General features: G+C 58.5%; 4 protein-coding genes across 6 annotated transcripts; 2 read left to right on the top strand and 2 right to left on the bottom strand.

The window, feature by feature from the left end:
• Positions 1-590: 590 nt before the first annotated feature.
• On the top strand, positions 591-5,049 carry TSPAN10 (tetraspanin 10). The gene is made up of 3 exons (XM_022589909.3): positions 591-641; positions 1,933-2,525; positions 3,881-5,049. The coding sequence occupies exons 1-3, from the start codon at positions 606-608 to the stop codon at positions 4,341-4,343; spliced, it is 1,092 nt and encodes a 363-aa protein (XP_022445617.2). The 5' UTR covers positions 591-605; the 3' UTR covers positions 4,344-5,049.
• Positions 5,050-5,987: 938 nt separating this feature from the next.
• On the bottom strand, positions 5,988-7,303 carry PDE6G (phosphodiesterase 6G). Its single transcript, XM_022589908.2, has 3 exons — positions 7,152-7,303; positions 6,611-6,651; positions 5,988-6,127 (listed from the first exon to the last, which is right to left on the bottom strand). Exons 1-3 carry the CDS (start codon positions 7,295-7,297, stop codon positions 6,051-6,053), a joined length of 264 nt encoding a protein of 87 aa, XP_022445616.1. The 5' UTR covers positions 7,298-7,303; the 3' UTR covers positions 5,988-6,050.
• Positions 7,304-10,534: 3,231 nt separating this feature from the next.
• OXLD1 (oxidoreductase like domain containing 1) lies at positions 10,535-12,012 on the bottom strand. 3 transcript variants are annotated; one of them, XM_022589334.2, is made up of 2 exons: positions 11,907-12,012; positions 10,535-11,089 (listed from the first exon to the last, which is right to left on the bottom strand). In XM_022589334.2, the coding sequence occupies exons 1-2, from the start codon at positions 11,964-11,966 to the stop codon at positions 10,688-10,690; spliced, it is 462 nt and encodes a 153-aa protein (XP_022445042.1). In that variant the 5' UTR covers positions 11,967-12,012; the 3' UTR covers positions 10,535-10,687. The 3 variants fall into 3 exon arrangements, 2 of the variants coding, with proteins under 2 accessions (XP_022445042.1, XP_089757675.1); XM_089901549.1 differs by having other exon boundaries at positions 11,880-11,999; XR_002646790.2 differs by lacking the exon at positions 11,907-12,012 and adding an exon at positions 11,679-11,809 and having other exon boundaries at positions 10,976-11,089.
• Positions 12,013-12,109: 97 nt separating this feature from the next.
• Positions 12,110-17,895, top strand: CCDC137 (coiled-coil domain containing 137). The gene is made up of 6 exons (XM_022589332.2): positions 12,110-12,303; positions 12,726-12,859; positions 14,305-14,527; positions 16,001-16,083; positions 16,234-16,313; positions 16,474-17,895. Exons 1-6 carry the CDS (start codon positions 12,164-12,166, stop codon positions 16,693-16,695), a joined length of 882 nt encoding a protein of 293 aa, XP_022445040.2. The 5' UTR covers positions 12,110-12,163; the 3' UTR covers positions 16,696-17,895.
• The last annotated feature ends 457 nt before the right edge of the window (positions 17,896-18,352 follow it).

The following is an 18,352-nucleotide window of genomic DNA, read 5'->3' as shown; positions in this document are numbered from 1 at the left end:
AAGCCCACGCACCACGACGAGCAGTAGCCCCTGCTTGCCGCAACTAGAGAAAGCCTGCGCGCAACAACAAAGACCCAATGCAGCCAAAAATAAAATTAAATAAAAATTAAAAATATATACATACACATATATATATACATACACATATATGTATGTATATGCATATATATACATAAAACTTCTTTCTTGCAGTGAATAAATCGGAATAAACTGGCATTTAGCTGTGGGCAGTTCTCCCGGGCTGTTACTGGGGGCCAGGGTCTGATCTTCGGGCTGAGCTGAGGGGCACCACTGGACCCGCCAGGCTGAGGCCCACACTGGGGCCCTGTGGTGATGCCCATGAGGCCTGCCCCCTGACAGCCCCACCCACGTCATGCCTGCACAGAGTGAGGCCAAGAATCTGGGCTCAAGAAGGATCCTTTGCATCTCAACAAGCAGAGGCTGTCTTAAGCCCTAAACCATGACTCCTCACATGATCCGATCGTGACTGCGAAGTCCCGGTGGGGCTCACAGCTCACAGAGCAGCCGGGGCCACAGGCAGCACCAGCCCTGGTGTCCCAGCCAGAGAGGCCAGCGGGGGACCAGCACACCTGTCCTGGTGGAGGATGGAGGAGGGGGAAAGGAGCCCCCTGCTGTCCCAGGTAAGCAGTGCCTGGAGGCCTGCCGGGGTTGGAGATGTCCCCGGCTGGGTTCTCCCCACCCTGGCCCACCAGAGCCGTGTTGTGTGCTGGGGCTAGCCAGGAGGCGGGTGCTCAGGAGGGGCTGCTAAGATCGGGGTGGGGCTTTATTAATCAGGTGCCTTAACCTCCCCCAGCGCCCTGTTCAGACTCTGAAAGGTGACCCGCCCTTGCCCTTGTGTTTGACACGGCATGGGGTGTGTCCACACCCCAAGGAAAGTGCACACCCAGGGGATGGTGCCCACCAGGGCCATCAGGCCACCCTCACATTTTCCCTGTCCCCCACCCGCATGTGACGTGCCCCGCCTTCTCACCTCCCTGTTGCCCCCTCCTTGAGGCTGCCGTCCGCTCAGCCTGGTATGGCCCCTGCACAGGAGATCTGGCAGGCCTCCCCGTGGATCTGGCGGGTGGGGGGGTGGGCTCTGGCTCAGGGTGCAGAAGGGGCTGAAGGCCAATGCCGACAGCCTGGCCTTTTGCTCTTTCTGACTAGTTGAGTTCTGGCGGGGCTGATCAATAACCCTCCTTTCCTGTGCCCTGATGCGGTCAGGCAGGTGGGGAGTGAAGGGCCAGCTTCTTCCTGATAAACTGGGAGCCCTGCCCAGGCCTGGGGCCTTAGCTTCCTCATTCTTCCCCCACAACCAAACTCAAGGGCCTGCTGCCCCTCCCCCTGCAGAGAGGGGGCAGAAGCCCTCCCATACCTGCCTGCCAGTGGAGGCGCTGCGGAGGCAGGCATATCTGAAGTGGAGGCTGTCCATCAAGGGTCCAAATGGAACTGGCTTTGCAGCTTCTCCCAACCTCATGATCAGTGAGCCAGTCCTCTGCTGGGGAACCAAGAGGAGGGTGGGGGGAACCGAGAGAGGGGGTGGGCCCGCCCGCAACCATCAGCACCCTGTTAATTTTCTCTGTGGTAAGGCCAGGGCCCCCGAGCTTGGCTGAATGTCCTGCTGGAGGGCAAGGTGGGGTCCTCGGGAGGCCCTGCACCCCACAGAGCCCCGGTCTCCTGGCCTCTCCTCTCCCTGCCCCCAGAGCCCCTCACCATCCCCTCTGCTGCTTGGCTGAGCAGGACAAGCCTTAAGGCCCTCATGTCCCTGGCCTTCTAGGGTCTTTGAGCACCCCCTTCCGCCTTTACCTTTCAGCTTCACCTTCCAGCTTCCTCCCCCCTGCAGGCTCTGACCCTGCTCCCAGCTGAGTGTCACAGGGTCTGAGTGAAGAGGGTTGCCCTGGTGAGACCTCCCTCTTCTTCCTCCCTCTGCAGGATGCTGGGGGTCAGGAACCACCCCTTGCCGGAAGCAGCCCCCTCACTCCAAGTCACCCAGGGCCAGCACCCTGGGAGGACCAGGCCCGGAGGGCAGGCCCTGGACGGGTCCTGGCCTGCTGCTTCCCCTGGGGAAGCAGCTTCCTCAAGTGCCTGATCTTCCTGTCCAACTTCGTCTTCTCTCTGCTCAGTCTGCTAGCCCTGGCCATCGGGCTCTGGGGCCTGGCCGTCAAGGGGTCTCTGGGGAGTAGTTGGGGTGGCCCGCTGCCCGCAGACCCCATGCTGGGGCTGGTGCTGGGCGGGCTGGCGTTCAGTGCAGTGAGCCTGGCAGGCTGCCTGGGCGCCCTCTGCGAGAACGCCTTTCTGCTGCGCTGCTTCTCTGGGGGCATCCTTGCCTTTCTGGTGCTGGAGGCCGTGGCAGGGGCCCTGGTGGTGGCCTTCTGGGGCCAGTTACAGGATGACCTGGAGCACGTCCTACGCATGGCCATCACCGACTACCAAGACGACCCAGACCTGTGCTTCCTCATTGACCAAGTTCAGCTCGGGCTGCAGTGCTGCGGAGTGGCCTCCTACCAGGACTGGCAGCGGAACCTGTGAGTCCTAGAGCCTGAAAGGGTGGAGGGCAGCCCCATGGTGGCCGGCAGGGTCCCTGGGGCTGGAGAGGAGGCGGGCCACACACACACTCTCACATGCACATACTCACCTATACACAAACTCACCTGTATAGGCTCCTCACCTGTACGCATATGTGCGCACACGCTCATGTGGGCACACTTGCGCATGTACACACTCAGGCCCAGCCAGGGCCACATGGTCATGCAGGGATGTTAATAGAGAAGCTCAGCCAGTAGAGCTAGAAAGTCACTTTTGGGGGTTGTTTTTTTTTTTCTTTTTCAATAAGGACATCGTACATCTCAATGTCAATTGAAAATAACTTTTAGTTTAATTCAGGACATCATTTTGGACTATGACTCCACAGTTCTCCCTCCACTATGTGTGTGTGTGTGTGTGTGTGTGTGTGTGTGTGTGTGTGTGTGTGTACATGTGTGTGTTTAGAGCCATATGGAGACTCTTGAAAACCAGCCATTTGTACCCAACAGTCCCTGCGACATGCTGGGCCCTTCTTTCTGGGCACCTTAGAAGCACCCATCTGGATTGTTCTCATTTGGTGGCCGAGTGTGACTTTGGGTCGGTGGCAGCCCTTTCTGGTGTTGTGATGCCTCCCAGCCTGCCGACCTCCAAGCCCCTGCCTTACTGAAGCCCATTCTTCAAGGAGATGAGACTGTGCCTGTGAGGGAGGGCGAAGGGTGAGCCTGCTGGTCACAGGGCCCTGGATGCCAGTCAAAGGCCAAGGGCACCTGAGGGCTGCCTGAAGTGAGTGACAAGAGCAACACTCTCTCGAGGCCCTGCGAGCTCCTCCCAAGCCTCCCATCCCTTGTTGCTGCCCAGTGTGGCCCCTCATGCCCCCACCACGACCCGGTGACCACTACAGAAGCCTCTAGCAGTCCTCAACCCACCTTCTCCCACTCCAGCTCTGCTGCTCAGACCAACTCAGCAGCATCTGTGGAGTGAGGCTGTCTTACTCCCAGCCCCCATCAAACCCTTGCCTCCCTTCAACTGTCTTACGCAGTGTGTGCCTTCTAACCAAGCATGTACAGAGGCCTATGCAGTGCTGGGATGAATTATAGAGAGCTGGGTATCGTGTGTGTGTCTGTGTGTGCACAAGTGTGTGTGCGTGTGCATGTGTGTGTGTACATGCCTGCCAGTGTGCATGTGTGTGTGCGTTCATGCCTGTGTGCTTGCATGCATGCACATGTGCATGCCTGCGTGCCTATGTGTGTGTGTGGCCATGGGAGTTTGAAGGCAGATAGGAGACATTCCACACAGCGCTGGGGTCCAAGACCAGGGGCCCTGGCCTCCAGACTGATGCTCCCACGTGCCCTTGCAGGTACTTTAACTGCAGCTCCCCTGGGGTCCAGGCCTGCAGCCTTCCTGCCTCCTGCTGTATCGACCCCTGGGAAGATGGAGCCTCAGTCAATGACCAGTGTGGCTTCGGGGCCCTGGGCCTGGATGAGGACGCGGCCCAGAGGGTGGTGCACCTGGAGGGCTGCGGCCCCCCACTCCTCCAGTGGCTGCGCAGAAACATCTGGGCTGCAGGTGGCTACACCATTGTTGTGGTGGTGGTCCAGGGGGCAGAGCTCCTGCTGGCCACCCAGCTGGTGAGGGCCCTGGCTGTCCACAAGAGGGCAGCAGAGCGTGGGGGCTTGTCCACAGGACCCCCAGACTCAGTGCCCTCCCCTCTGCCAAACTGGTCCCGGGCTGACTGGCAGGTGAGACAAAAGACCAGGGCACCGGGATGGGGTCTGGGGCTGCAGGCCTCCCCTCCCCTCCCAGGGAAGGTGTCAGAATAACCCACCTTGGTGCTTGTGGACACGCACCTTGGGCCCCCAGGCCTCCTCCACCTGCTGGCCTCTGCCTCCCCAGGGTCCCCTTTCCCCCACACTGCCCATTTGCTTGCAAACGCTGCCATGGTCCGAGTGTAAGCTGACCCCAACGACTGCCTGGCCAGCGTCTGCCTCCCACAAAGGGTGCAGGCAAAGCCTGGCTGGCAGGGAGAGTAGGGGCGAGCGAGGCTGGATGAAATCCTGCCACCGAGCCCCAACTCAGACCCTCACCCCAACCCTCACTTCCGATCTCCACATCTGACCACTTTTGACTCTCACCACTGACCCCCCACTTCCAACACCTCCAAGCCCAGTCTATGAGTCCCCACGTCCTCACCATAGCCTGGCCCCTACTCTCCTCTGGGGCCACCTCCCCCTTTCCTGTCCATTGTGGTGGTTGAGGATGAGGCCCAGGCCTCTCCCTCCAGAGTGCTTTTTTTGGGGGGGGGTAAGTTTTATTGAGATGTATCACTCATACTGCACCAACCTTAAGTGGGCAGCCTGAGGGTTCTTACTTATCCACACACCTGTGGACCCACTACCAGGTCTAGATCCAGCCCCAGCAGGGTCCTTCATCTCCTCCTCGAGGTCACCCCTGTTGGAACTTTGTCGCCTTTGGTTAGCGTGGCTTTTTCTGGCCTTCACATAAATACAATCACAGGGGCCCCCTTCCTGAGAGTCACTCTCTGGTCACTGCTGTGTGAACAGACCCCCCGACGTCCGTGTGGATAGGCACTTGGGCAGCTTCCCGAAGATGACTGCCACTGGGGGCAGTTTCCCGCAGGTTTGTGTGTGGCAGCGTGCCCTGCTTCTCCTGGGTGTGGTGTCAGGAGCGGAATTGCAGGGTTACTGGTAGGCATCTGTCCAGCTTTAGTGGACAGTAAGGATGGGCTGGCTGGGCCCAATCTCCCTGCACCTGTTTCCTCACCTGTGGGGAGCAGATAGGTGTTCCCTCCCCCTGACCTGAGCTCTGGCCCCCGGAGTACGTGGGGCTGCCTGCCTTGCCCCAATCCAGCCATCAAGAGCCTGGCTCAGTGCCCGATGTGCTTCCTTCCCTCAGCCTGGCCAGGCCCCTGCCATCCCTGCCACCAGTGCCCACATCCGTCCACTCTTGCTGAAGAGACTCCACCCTTGGGCCCTGCCCCCACTGACAACACATCCCAGACAAGTGGTGGGGGACACGCTAATTTTATTTGAAACAGGACATGGGCCATGTTGGAAAGGATAAGCATCCTGCTGGTGTGACAGGTCCAGAGGGGTCTTGCTCTTTCACTGACACCCGCAGGACTCCCGCCACCCACTCCGCCAGTGCAAGGGCCTCAGCTGGGAAGGGCTAGTGGGGGAAGCTTGTCCTCACCTCCAGACAGGCAGGACAGGGGACACTCCTGGGAGGCCTGCCCTAGCTTTCCAGCCATGGGAGGAGAGGGTCTGTGGACCAGTGTCTCCAGAAGTTAAGCCAGGCCTGGCCGGCCGGAGAGGGTATCCTGCAGGGAGTTGGTGGGCTCCTGGCAACTAGCTTCCGTGGGCCTGAGGTCGCCGCCCTGCAGGGATCTCCAGACACAATCTCTGGACACTCTGGAACCCTCCGGTGGGGGGGCGGCCCTGCTCACAGGAATCCTGAGCAGGGGTCAGAAAGGGCAGCGGCATGGAGGGGTCAAGGGCCGGGGTCCAGTGCTAGATGATGCCGTACTGGGCCAGCTCATGCAGCTCCAGGTGGTTGAAGGCCTCCCATGGGCAGATGACAGTGATGTCTGCAGGACAAGGGGGCCAGTGGGTCCAGGAGGGTCCCATGGCCCCAGGAGCCACCATCCCCTCCGGGCCCTGTTGTCCACACCCCAATGGTGAGAGTACAAGTCCAGGGTGTAGAGCCCTCCTTTCAGGACATACCGCCTTTGGGGTGTGTCGAATGGGTGCCCTGCCCAGGAAGAGAGTGGGTGCAGCAGGCCCAGGGAGGGGCCAGAGGAAGGTGGGCCTTGCTGCTGGGGGGAGGGGACAGCAAGAGCTTTGCTCCTTTCCAGCCCCTCCAAGCACTCGGTGGACCCGCTGAGTAGGAACAACCTCACTTGGGTGGTGTCTGAAGCTTGAAGTTGGGGAAAAAAAATGAAGGACAGCTGGGGGTGGTGCCCTAAGTGAGCCTCTGCCTGAGGAAGCAGGGGCAGGGGTGATGGGGCCCCAGGCACACTGCGGGGTGGGCAAGTGGGGGGGACCTGGGTGGACGCTAGTGGCCGTCATACCTGTTCCCAGGCCTTCCATTCCGGGGATGTCGTCACCAAACCTACAAGAACAGAGCGGTCAGGGCCAGGAAGAGCGGAGAGGGGGTGTGCATACACTTGAGTGCAGGTTCCTGGGAACACGGTGTGTCTGAGTGTGTCCTGGGTGTGTACACGTGGGGCTCTTTGGGTGCAGGGAGACATATCAGTTGGTGGGGCTGTGGCTGAGTGTCTGGGTGGCCGCGGGTGGGTGTGCTTTCCAGACAAGAACAGCTAGAGAGGGTGACAGGAGCCCCTGCCCCCTGAGTCCCCTCCACCCCCCGCCCCCCATGCCAGGGAATGGGGGACCCTGAGACAGGCCGGCTCAGGCCCTCAAGACCCGCACCACCTGCTTAAGAGGATGGGACCACCTTCCACCAGGAAAGGGTGGCTGAGGCCCCACCCAGCCCCCCAACCTGAAGGCCCCTGCCATGGCCTCTAGCACCAGAAAGGCCCCATCTCCCTCCTGTGCAGCAGGTGGGCCCTCCACCCCCGTCAGGGCCAGCCCTCCCACACCTCTGCTCACCCTTGGACGCCTTTCTTGGGGGGCTTGCTCTTGAACTGCCTGGTTTGCCGCTGCTTAAATTTGGGGGGCCCTTTCCTGGGAGTGACGGGCCCCCCAATCACCCTGGTGGCTGGCCGGATCTCGGCCTTGGGCGGCTCCAGGTTCATGGCCAGGCTGGCAGAGACCCCGCGGTGACCTTCGGCTTCTGGACTCCCTCACGCTGTGGGCCCTCCTGCTTCCGACCCACCTCTGAGGTCTCAACCCACCAGAGCAGAGGAAACCCTGAAACATGAGACCCACCGGTCCCCAGTATGACTCAAACAGCAGCCCCCTGTCCCAGGGGGCCCCAGGCAGGGGCTGAGAGTGCTGGGTGGCCCCCCGGTGTGCCCCTCCTCACTGCCTCCCCCTTCTCCTGCATTCCCCAAACCAATCCCTGGGGTGGGACACTTGGCCTCATTCATGGTGGCATGTTAGGCACCTAGCGGTGCCAATAACGGTAACCCGAGAAATGGGAGGGCAGGGTGCCCGGGCAGGGGAGGGGCCTGTGTCACCATGAAACGCCCAGGCGAGCTGTGTAGCCCTGGCCCCAGCAGCGTCTTCCCTCTGCTGGTAAATACCCTACCTCCCCCATCCCACCCCCCACCCCGCCCCAGCCACTCACTGGGCACCAGCATCACCTGCTGGTGTCCTTGAACCCACTGCACAGGGTGACCTCCCCTCCTCCTCTCCCCCGGAGTCCCCCCCTCAAGGCCCTAAGCCCTGGTGACCTAGGCCAGGGGCAGCTCACCTTCCTCTAAGCCTATTAGCACCAGAGGGAGACCCTAATTCCTCAGGGTCCACTATAAGCCCAGAAAGTTCTGGGGCTAAGTACATGATGCAGAGAGGAGCCGCTGCCCTGGCACTGGATGCCTCAGGCACCACTTCTTGAGTCCTGTTTCTTGCCCCCCCTCCCCACTTGTGGGCTGCAATGTCTGACTCCAGCCTGGGGCCACCGCTAGCTGCCTGCTAGAGTATCAGGGGCTGAGATCAACCAGGAGGCAAGAACAGGTGGCTCTACCAGCGAGGAAGGCCTGGTTGTAGCTGCCGGGGCACCTGGGATTCGGTGGACCCCACTGTGGACCTTCCTTCCCTAAGGTTCGGTCTCTGTGCCGGGACCAGCAGCAGCCTGAGAGGAACCAGGGGACAGGAGCTGGATCTACACGGGGTCCAAGTTGGACAGCAGCAGGTCTGGTGGCCCCGGCTGCTCAAACCCCACAACACCCACTCCTCACAGCCTAGGTAGTGTAGGCCCAGCTGGACCCCTTCTCTAGTCCCAGGCCACTGGCCTGGCGTGGGCAGCCCTGAGCCCTGATAGAGAGCCGACTATCAGATGCTGTCCCCATGGCAACCGCTGCTCAAGTTGCCCTGGCCCTAGCCTGGCCTGTGGCTGGTGCCCACTCAGGTTGGCTGACTGGATGTGGCCTGAGGCTCCGAGACCATTGCTAGCCTGGGGGACAGCCTGCACCACTATTTGGCACGAGGAACAGAGGAGGTGATGGGCTGGGTGTCCTCTCTGAACAGGGCAGTAGGTGGCCTCCCCCAGACCCAGACCTCAGGATGGTGGTGAAAATCCCGCCCACTCCTCACCCTCTGGGCAGATACCCACTAACGCCCTTGGGTAAGTGGCCACCAGAAAAAGCAACCTGGGAAGGTCATTACTCACCAAGTACCGGGGCAGGTCTCAGGGGACCATGCGTGTGAGTGGCAGGCCTCCCTTAGGCAGGGTGCTGGCTGGGCATTTATCCTGCAGCTGGGTAATCTGATTAGGACTGTGCCTTGACACCACACTAATGAGATTGTGGGGTGGGTAGCAGCACCGAGGACTCCCCGAGATGGGGGATGGGGCTCAGGTGCAGTCAAGGGCCTGAAGGAAGGACGAGCAGGGGGCAGGGTCAGGGCAGGAACAGGATGTGTGACCATGAACAGCCAGACTCTCCTGAAGCTTTTTTTTTTTTTTTTTTTTCGGTACGTGGGCCTCTCACCACTGTGGCCTCTCCCGTTGTGGAGCACAGGCTCCGGACGTGCAGGCTCAGCGGCCATGGCTCACGGGCCTAGCTGCTCCGTGGCATGTGGGATCTTCCTGGTCCGGGGCATGAACCCATGTCCCCTGCATCGGCAGGTGGACTCTCAACCACTGCACCACCAGGGAAGCCCGAAGCTGCTCATTTTTGAAGCAAGGATGAGACGGCACTGGCTGCTGTCTTAGGCCTCCCCACCCTTACTGTCCTGACTGCTGAGGAACCTGCCTTTGTGGCCCCCAAAGCCCTGTATAGCCTGTCCCGATCCACTTCTTTGGCCTCACCTCTCATCCCTTCCTCTTGCTCTCTGTGCTCCAAGGAGCCTCTTCCACCCCAGGGCCTTTGCACCTACTGCTCATGCCATATGGTGCATTTTCTATTGTACATCTCTCCCCTTCCCCTAGTTCCCTCCTCCTGGGACTTCAAAGATCTGCCCCAGTATCATACACACATAGAAAATCTTTCACAAATATGTGTTTTCGAAAAAAATACAGTAAACCTCTTCCTACATCTCTGAGGTAACCCACCTCCATGTTGTAGACCCCTTCGGGGGCCCCAAGCCCACTAGGCTCTGCTGTGCTTTTGTCTCTAGGGAAATCTTTCTCTTCCTGGGCCATTTTCAAATCTGTAGGACAGGGTTGGAGTAGATGCTCTCTGACATAAAGTGTAACAAACATGTATTGCTATAATCATGTTTCTCTGAACCAACCAAAACTGCTTCTGGATGACATCACTAGCTGGCCAAGACAGCCTGCACTACCGTGTGTATCCCCAGGCATTAGCATGGCAGCACGTTTTGTGTCTGTGTGGTTTCATTCTCTTGTCCACAGATCTGTCTCTGTGGGAAACTCTGGCTTTACATTGAAGGCCCCTACCTGGGAAGGCCTGCTTATCAGCTCAAATTCTTTGTGAAGCCTTATAACAACACAAGCTTTTCCCTTAAATGAGAGAAGATAAAACAGGCATAAATTCATTTAACCCTGTCTGTCCAGGCCACTGGTATCAGAGCTTGAAAGCCTGCAGCTGGATGAATGGGGCACATTCCAGGCCATCTGTGGGCATTTGTGCCTGCCAGAGCTTTGCTAACAGCAACCTCTCAGGACCGGATGGTCCTCCCTCTGCTGTACCACTGAGAGTAACCAGAGCTGACCTCTGGGACTTCTGGGATGCTGGGACATAGAAGGGGGCCCCTGGGGTCACTGTCACTTGAATAGTCAAGGAAACAGGTTTAGCCAACCTCACAGGTTGGTGAAGGCTGTAGGTGCCCAGTGGACATACAATGACATCTGCACGTGCTTTCCTTGAGGTGATACACGCCTATGGATGACAACACAAAAGCCTCCTGTCTAACCACCACACAGAGCTTATTTATTCTCAGGCAAAGTCAATAAACAATCCCGTCGACACCAGCACCAGCTGCACAAAGGGGCCGTGGATAAAGGAGGCTGTGCTGCATCCTGAGGAGGAGTCTGTCGGGGTGAGGCTGTCTGGCCAGGCGGCTCAGCTTCCACTCCTCACACGGAGCTGGATCTCCATCCGGAGGAAGGCCTTGAGGTTCTCATCAGCCACGTGCTCCTCCAGGGCGGCCAGGGCCCGCTCCCCGCCGTCCTGGTAGTGCTGCAGCAGTGCGTCTGCGTATTCCACCCACACGCAGTTGGGGCAGCCGCTCATGCAGCAGTTGGTGGGGGGCTGGAGCTCAGGGGGTGGCGGGTACAGGGGTTCTGAGGGGCCCCCACCAGGCAGGGAGGACTCGGGCTGCCCAGTGCCCGCTGCACCTGCTTGGGAGCCCCCCTCCACATGGTCCTTCCTGAACTCTCTGTGGCCTTCACGGACTCGGATCCTGTGAAGAATGCTGCCACCTCCAGGAAGCCTTTGGCCCCAGTCCCAGCTGGATAGTGGCCCCTAAGGATTCAGATAAGCACATGAGTCTCCAGGAAGCTGGTAAGGCTCTGCCTGCCTCCAGCTCTGGGGAAATTTCGGCCTCCTGTCACTGGCAGGGGGCTCCACGTCTTTCTCAGTTTCCTCACTTCCTGCGTAACCTTAGACAAGTTACTTCACCTATAGACTCAGTTTCCCATTTGTAAAATGGATGTAACGCTTAGTACGAGGATGAGCCACCGGTTCATGAGAAATGCGGGTTCAAGGCCTCGCACTAGGCGTGCCCTCCAGCAGATGGTGGGGGTTGAGACTGCGCCTCCAGCTATGATGGCTCCGCCCGGTGGACAGGAGTATGGCGAGGGCGGAAGCCTGTGAGCTCCAGCCCACACAGCCACCTCTCCCTCTCCAACCAGTACTGCCACGGCCCTCCCCCGTGAGCATTCTGAATAATCGCGTCACCCCTTCATTCCTGTTTCTCTCTGTCACATGAGAAGCCCAAGTCATTCCCAAAGGCCAGTGGGCAGCCCTCTCCCCACCTCCAGCCCCCACCCCAGCCCCCGGGTCCCCTTCCCTGCTCTGTCTCCAGGGCACTGAACACATGCGCAAACTTTACTTATTTCTCTAACTCCTCTTGCGAGGGGCGCCAACTCCTTGTTCACTGAGGTTTCCCCAAAGGCTTCGCACAAAGCAGGTGTTCAACAGGTACTGGACGAGGGAACGAGCTCAGAACCCGCCGGCGCTACCCTGGGCTCTGCCCGGCTGCCGGGAGAGCGGGGCTTCTCGGCCCCGGCGGGGCCCGGCCTCCCGAACGCACCCCGTCCCCGTCCTCGCCGGTACTTGCCAGGCCGCGGGCAGCGACTGACACCGCGAGGCCTCCCCGGGCCACACTCCACAGCAGCATCGCCCACTGCCTGGCCCACGGCGCAGGCGCCCCCCAGTCGGCCCCGCCCGAGATGTGAATGGCGGCCGTTCTGGCCAATCCCGGCCCGTCAGGGAGCTGCACAGCCCCAGTGAGATCAGGAAGCGGAAATGGCGGGCATGGGGCCGGACCGTGCGGGAGTGCGGAAGTGGTTTCTCCTTTGAGCGCAGGGCGTGTAGATGGCGGGAACCCGGCGCCGAGCTGGGGCGCCGGCGAGGACGGCGGGGAAGGCTGGGCTAGGGAGCCCAGGGCGACCGCAGGGCCGGAGGCAGCAGGAGCCGGGGAAGCAGCGCTCGGCGTCACGGCTGGGGCCGCGCAGGTGGGTGCCGGTCTCATCGTCCTGAAGACTCCCCGGCACCCCTCCCCGCACCGGGCCAAGCGCGCTGTGTGGTCCGTGCGGTGGGCGGCCCGGAGGGTCAGCCGGGTGGGCGGAGGCGTGAGGGAGTCTCCGGTGTGGCACTTGTCACCTTCCGGGGCGCCGTCTTTGCTATCCTGGACGAGGTCAGGGAGCGACGGGCCTCCCTGGGGCTCTCGGAGCGCCTCCCACGCAGCGTCCTGTGAGAAACCGGTCCAGGGACAGCCTCCGGGCGGGCGAGGATGAGGCCGTGTTCCCTTGACCGGCACGCACTACAGCGGCCAGGGTGGCCTGCGAAGTTTCTTTCTCCAGGCTCAGCTTCAGTTTCTCTGATTCTGCTTATGCTCGATTGGAGACGTGTCTCACCCCCGTGTTCTCCTTCCCAGCAAAGAAAAGAAGAAAGTGAATTGCAAGCCTAAGAACCAAGATGAACAGGAAATCCCTTTCCGGCTCCGAGAGATCATGAGGAGCCGCCAGGAGATGAAAAACCCCATCAGTAACAAGAAGAGGAAGAAAGAGGGTAACTGCAGGCCCATGCTGGGTGGCCATAAAGCCTTGCGTGTTTGAATCTACTTAATTGCACAAGTATTCAGTAGCGTTTCAGGCAGAAGAAATCTGCCAGACCCCAGCAGTCAGGCGGTGCAGGAGCTTGTGGAGGACTGACCAAAGGCTGGTGTCACCAGGGCCAGAGTGGTGGCTGGCAGCAGGTGGCGGTGTGGTTTCAGGTGAGGCTCCAAAAGGAGCCCCTGGGGCCTCATGGGCCAAGGTGGAAGTGTTGATTTTCCCCTCCCAGGAGTAGTGGAGATCCATCAGAGGGGACGGTCAGTTCAGATTTACTTGAAGGAAAGGTCACTGTGTAACAGTCGAGGGGGCGAGAGGACACTGCAGGCCAGCGAGGCTCTTGCAAGTAAGAAATGATGGTTCCTTGGACCTGAGTGCAGAAATCATGGTGGAGAGAAGTGTATGGTTTCTAGAGGTTACGGAGGGAGTTGATCAGACCCCCTGAGAAACTCATCCCTCCCACCCTTCCCCCAAGGCCAGGTAGGGTGCCCAGCTGTCAGCCTCTGCCAGAGATAACACTCCAGATGTTGGGGAATGGGGTCCAGAGTGTTTTTGTTTTGTGTACACGTACAGGTACTTGTTTTCCCAAACATGGGACTGATTTTTCAGCAATGCTGTTTTGTAATTTCTTTGTCAACCTTAGGCTTTTCATTGGGGGTTAGATGGCTACCAAAGCGATAGTGAAATAAAAGAGTTGAGGAGGGGGAGGGGTAGAGGAGGGTGCGGGCCCAGATGGAAGATGGCACATTCTGAACCATGCTCTATTGAATCAGCTCTTTTTGGGGTTTAAGTTATTTAAAAGACATAAACTTACACACGTGGTGAAATCAAACAGTACTGAAAGATACGAGGTGAGGCGTGGCCTCCTTCCCTGTCTTTCAATCCTGCTCTCTCCCCCTAAAAGAAACTGCTGTCTGTCCGTCTTGTTTACCCTCCCAGGGGAAATATGCATATTTTCACATATTTATGAGGTAAAAGCTATACCTTCATTCTCTATATTGTTTGGTGTCCTGGGTTTTCACTACCAGTGGATTTTGTAGGTCTTTTCGTGTCCTTATCGTAGCTCTACCGAGCTCTCAGCAGCTGTGCAGTGACGTCTCTGGATGAACATAGGGGGATTCATTCAGCCAGTCAGCTAGTGACGGATACTTAGGTTGTTTCCTGTTTCCTTTTTCAACCGAGCTGCAGAGGACATCTTTGACATGTACCAGTGGGCTGTAGGGGTCCCACCCCAGGTTCCCCCCAGCTGGCATCTTAGATCCTCTTTAGCTCCTACGTGAGCCTGGTCTTCCCGTCCCGTGGCCAGGGGAGGGGAGATGAACATGGGCGGCCAGCCAAGCGCCACCTGCTCCCTCCTGCCTTCACTTCACGACTTTCCCCTCTGAGGTCTCCCTTTGTCCTCAGCCCAGGTGGCCTTCAGTAAGACATTGGAGAAGGAAGCAAAGGGAGTGGAGCCGGACATCGCTGTACCCAAGTTCGAGCAGAAGAAGTGGGAGTCCGACAGGGCCTATGTGCAGCGCATGGCGCAGGAGGCGCAGCACGTGCTGTTCCTCAGCAAGAACCAGGCCAGCCGGCAGCCTGAGGTGCAGGCGGCTCCCAAGAAGGGGAAGTCGGAGAGGAAGAAAGCGTGAGTGGGGGCTTCAGGGGCTGGGAGGCAGGGCTGTGGGGTGCCACCATTTCTTCTGCATTGACAGCATCTTGTTGCCAGGGGGCACCCCACCTACCCCATGATTCAGGCCGAGCAGGACCTGGAGTCAGTGGGTGTTTTTCTCTGTACCGCAGCCACTTAACCTCAGCGCTTCTGGAAGGCTCTGAACCCACAGAGCTCCGAAGGCCTAGCTCTGTCTGTGCCTCTCTCTGGAAAGCATCAAGGTGTCCAAGAGCCAAGGGAGGTTGAGGGCCAGCTGTCTACCCCAGGCCAGTTGTTTCAGGGAAGTAGAAAAACAGTGAGGCTCAGTGTCCTCCCAGGAGGGCCCACAGGCCGTCAGGGGACTGTGCCTACCCCACGGAAACTGGTTTCCAGGGTTCACCTTTCCAGCCCAAAAGATATTTGAGAGCCTGTAGTTATGTCATTTGTACAAGTTCTGTGACCTCTCAGACTCAGCTTCCTGGTGGGTAAAGTGGTGAAATTGGCACCAGGAGGAAGCCCACCACCAGCTGCGGCTCCCCTGCCCATCCCTACCCTCAGCCCTGGAGAAGTCTGGGATGTAAGCTGTGTGCCACCTCCCTGAGCCTGTGGGTGGGAGCTGGGGCAGTAGTTTCAGCAAACAAATGCTTTTTGAGATGTGTTTCTGCCTTTACTGCAACTTTTGTCATGAATCAAGCCAGGCTTTCATCAGAAATTTCTCTAAAACTGGGCACTTCCTTGGTGGTCCAGGGGCTAAGACTCCAAGTTTCTGCTTCATGGGGCGTGGATTCGATCCCTGGTTGGGGAACTAAGATCCCGCGTGCCATGCGGTGTGGCCTAAATTAAAAAAGAAGAAGAAATTCTTTTAAAAGCTGTGAAAGTTAGATCGTTTTCAGCTTTGTAGAGTTTCCTTATGTCCAGATTCTTATCATACATGTACTTACGTTAGCCAGTGAAAATTACATCACACAAAACATATCCCAGGTGCCACCTAAAGCCACAGTGATCTCTAAAACTCATTGAACGTTGATTCTAGTAACAATAAGGGACCATGTCACACATGCTGCTGTGCGGGGCCGTTTACACACAGCAGCACAGTTGACACTTGGGACAGCTGATTCTCTGGGGTGGGGGCCATTCTGTGCACTGTAGGGCGTTGAGCAGCATTCCTGACCTCCACCCATGAGGTGCCAGGAGCACCCCTCTCCCCCCGACGTTGTGACAACACAGAACATCTCCAGACATTGTCCGATGGGCTGTAGAGGTACAGCCACAGCCGCTGAGGACCCCTGACTTGGAACTTTGGAGGGACCTCCTGGGTTCGGAGCACTCTCTGTGGGTCCTGGGGTTCAGAGGCAGCCACCTGGGGTCTTTCCTGATGCATCCCTTGTGGGCAGGGGTGACCTCTGCCTCTTCCTGAGTCCAGTGAAATGAGAGCTTAGGAAAGTGAACAGCACTGTGCTCTCTTCCCAGGTTCCAGAAGCGACGGCTGGTTAAGGTCCAGCAGAGGAGGGAGGAAAAGGCAGCAGAAAGGCTGGAGCAGGAGCTACTCCGAGGTAGCTCTTCACAAAGCAATTGTGTCAGCCCTGGTTCGGGGCAGTTTTGTCTCCCCAGGGTCGGTGGGTGGGTGGACAGTGGCTCCGGGTTCCAGGGCTGCAGTGGTTGTGTGGGCGGCAGGCCTCAGTTGTTCTTCTCTGCCCCTCCAGACACGGTGAAGTTTGGTGAGGTTGCCCTGCAGCCCCCAGAGCTGACTGCCAAGCCCAGGATGAGCACAAACAGGGACCAGGTAAGCAGGGGTGGGGGAGTTGCCCTTTTTGCCCCTCGGTGCTGCCTGGTTCAGGGCACACCGGTGGAGAGCACCGTGTTCTCACTGGGGCTGGCCTAGGCTCTTTGTGGCCTCCCCTCCTTCCTGAGTCTGTGCCTCGACCTCCCTCTCCCTCCCTCAGCCTGGCAAGAAGTCGCTGATGCTGAAGATGCTTTTACGTCCTGGCGGTGTGTCCCAGCCTCTGACCTCCTCTCCGGCCAGACAGCGGATCATGGCGGAGGAGAGAGAGCGGGCTGTGAACGCCTACAGGGCGCTAAAGAAACTGCAGCAGCAGCGGCAGGGGGCTCAGTCACCACAGCCACCCCACCTCCGTTCTGGGAAGAGACCAAAGACTCAGCTGTGATGGTGAGGGACCAGAGACGCTGCACCTGGGTTGGGGGTAGATGGGCAGATGGCCCGCAGTCAAGAGTCCTCTCCCTGGCACACATCCTAGGACTCAAGTGGGGGAGAGGGCTCCTGTTTTTTCTCCCTAAAGACTGCTGTTTCGTGAGTGACCACCCGCCGGCCCCATGTCTCACACAGGGCGTCGTCTGTCTCCTGAGCCCCCAGAGATGGGGCCAGTGCCTGGGTGAGATGCAGCCAGCATCATTCCCTTGAGCCTAGTGTCACATACAGCTTTGTTCTGAAACAGAGGTCCAGGCTGAGACACAACCTAGGGCCACTTTACAGAGGGCCAATCCCATAATCCTGTCCCTAGATACCAGTTAGTTGTAGACACTGCCGATTTCGGTTAACTAAATCTATAAGCGAGGCTCTGCTGGATTCGACAGAGCAGTACAGCTAGAGCGGGAGCCAGGCAGCAGGTTGGTGTGGGGAACGGGCGGGGATCGGCATCTAGGCCACCTAGACCAGCTCACGGCACTGCTGTCACAGTCCTCGCAGGGCAGGTGGAGCCACCCCAGCTCATGTTTGGGTGTGGAGACTGAGCCACCCACATCGAGGTTTGGGGAGGCTGGGTCCTTATGTCATCGAGGTCTCTGGGGAGGACAGGGCAGGGCTCTCCAGCAGGTCTAGAGTGGCTTGACAGCAAGGACAGGAGCCTAGCCCAGGACTTTCTTGTGGTCAGAGGGGCCGTGTGAGTTCCTGCCAAGGGCAGGGCCCGGCGAGGTTTGAATCTCCCACAGGTGCCAAAGGAGGGAGCACCTGGGTTTATCATCTTGCTCAGATGTGGGATACAAGCAAGAGAATGGGGATGGGGCTTACACACTGTTAGCAATTGAACATGGAAGGACAGGGGCAGGCCACTCATAGCCCCGTTGGAGAAGGACAGCTGCCGGGCTCCCTCACTCTCTCCAGCTTGGGCTTCTCTAGCCAGCAAAGATGGCCTGGACAGCTCAGTCAGCGCCAGGCCTCAGCACTGACAATCCTAGAGAATGAGTGGAGTTCTGTGGAATCTGTTTTGCTCTTCCCCAAGTTTGCATTTTATGTAATGAAGTTTATTTTTTTGTTTTGTTTTTTTTGCGGTACGCGGGCCTCTCACTGTTGTGGCCTCTCCTGTTGCAAAGTTTATTTTTGGATTAAAAAATTTAAGTTGTGGAAGCTCTACCTGGAATCAGGGCTGGCACTCTTTCAGGGGTGTGTTTCTGCATGGCGGGTGGCCCCGGCCCCTGCATGGGATGACCAGGCGCTGGTTGCCATGCAGTAGCCAGGACTTGCCCCCATCACATGGCAGTTGGGGCAGGCAGCACATCTCTGGTTCAATGTTGGCATCCTTCTGACAATAGGGTCCCAAGACAGGCAGGGCAGCAAGAGCAAGGGGTGAGGTGGGGTCGCTGAGAAACACCGGTGTTTCTTGGATACAGTGCAAGTACAGTATGAATGTGGCAATGAGGAAACAGGTCGTGGTGAGGGAAGTTTGCCTTTGGTCACATGAAATGTGAAAATTACATTCCCTCAGGCCCTTGTCAGAGTGCCCCTAAAACTGGTCAACTTAGCTCAGGCTGGCTTTACCATCAGAGATGTCACCAGGCCCAATCTCACCCATCAGAGATACTGACTAG

Source organism: Delphinapterus leucas, chromosome 19 (genome assembly GCF_059928025.1).
Source record: "Delphinapterus leucas isolate spDelLeu-1000000601 "Yukka" chromosome 19, BTC_Dleu_Yukka2, whole genome shotgun sequence".
Lineage (NCBI taxonomy): Eukaryota > Metazoa > Chordata > Mammalia > Artiodactyla > Monodontidae > Delphinapterus > Delphinapterus leucas.
The sequence above is the reverse complement of the archived record's forward strand: the minus strand, read 5'-3'. Positions and strand labels throughout refer to the sequence as shown.

What these genes read in the sequence shown, in the direction of transcription:
- TSPAN10 (XM_022589909.3), top strand. Translation starts at nt 606, where the DNA reads ATGGAGGAGGGGGAAAGGAGCCCCCTGCTGTCCCAG. An exon ending in GGAGCCCCCTGCTGTCCCAG is followed by an intron (nt 642 to 1,932) that starts GTAAGCAGTGCC and finishes CTCCCTCTGCAG; the next exon opens with GATGCTGGGGGTCAGGAACC. An exon ending in CAGGACTGGCAGCGGAACCT is followed by an intron (nt 2,526 to 3,880) that starts GTGAGTCCTAGA and finishes GTGCCCTTGCAG; the next exon opens with GTACTTTAACTGCAGCTCCC.
- PDE6G (XM_022589908.2), bottom strand. Translation starts at nt 7,297, where the DNA reads ATGAACCTGGAGCCGCCCAAGGCCGAGATCCGGCCAGCCACCAGGGTG. An exon ending in CCCAAGAAAGGCGTCCAAGG is followed by an intron (nt 6,652 to 7,151) that starts GTGAGCAGAGGT and finishes CTGTTCTTGTAG; the next exon opens with GTTTGGTGACGACATCCCCG. An exon ending in AATGGAAGGCCTGGGAACAG is followed by an intron (nt 6,128 to 6,610) that starts GTATGACGGCCA and finishes CTTGTCCTGCAG; the next exon opens with ACATCACTGTCATCTGCCCA.
- OXLD1 (XM_089901549.1), bottom strand. Translation starts at nt 11,966, where the DNA reads ATGCTGCTGTGGAGTGTGGCCCGGGGAGGCCTCGCGGTGTCAGTCGCT. An exon ending in CCGGCGAGGACGGGGACGGG is followed by an intron (nt 11,090 to 11,879) that starts GTGCGTTCGGGA and finishes CTGAATCCTTAG; the next exon opens with GGGCCACTATCCAGCTGGGA.
- CCDC137 (XM_022589332.2), top strand. Translation starts at nt 12,164, where the DNA reads ATGGCGGGAACCCGGCGCCGAGCTGGGGCGCCGGCGAGGACGGCGGGG. An exon ending in TCACGGCTGGGGCCGCGCAG is followed by an intron (nt 12,304 to 12,725) that starts GTGGGTGCCGGT and finishes TCTCCTTCCCAG; the next exon opens with CAAAGAAAAGAAGAAAGTGA. An exon ending in CAAGAAGAGGAAGAAAGAGG is followed by an intron (nt 12,860 to 14,304) that starts GTAACTGCAGGC and finishes CTTTGTCCTCAG; the next exon opens with CCCAGGTGGCCTTCAGTAAG.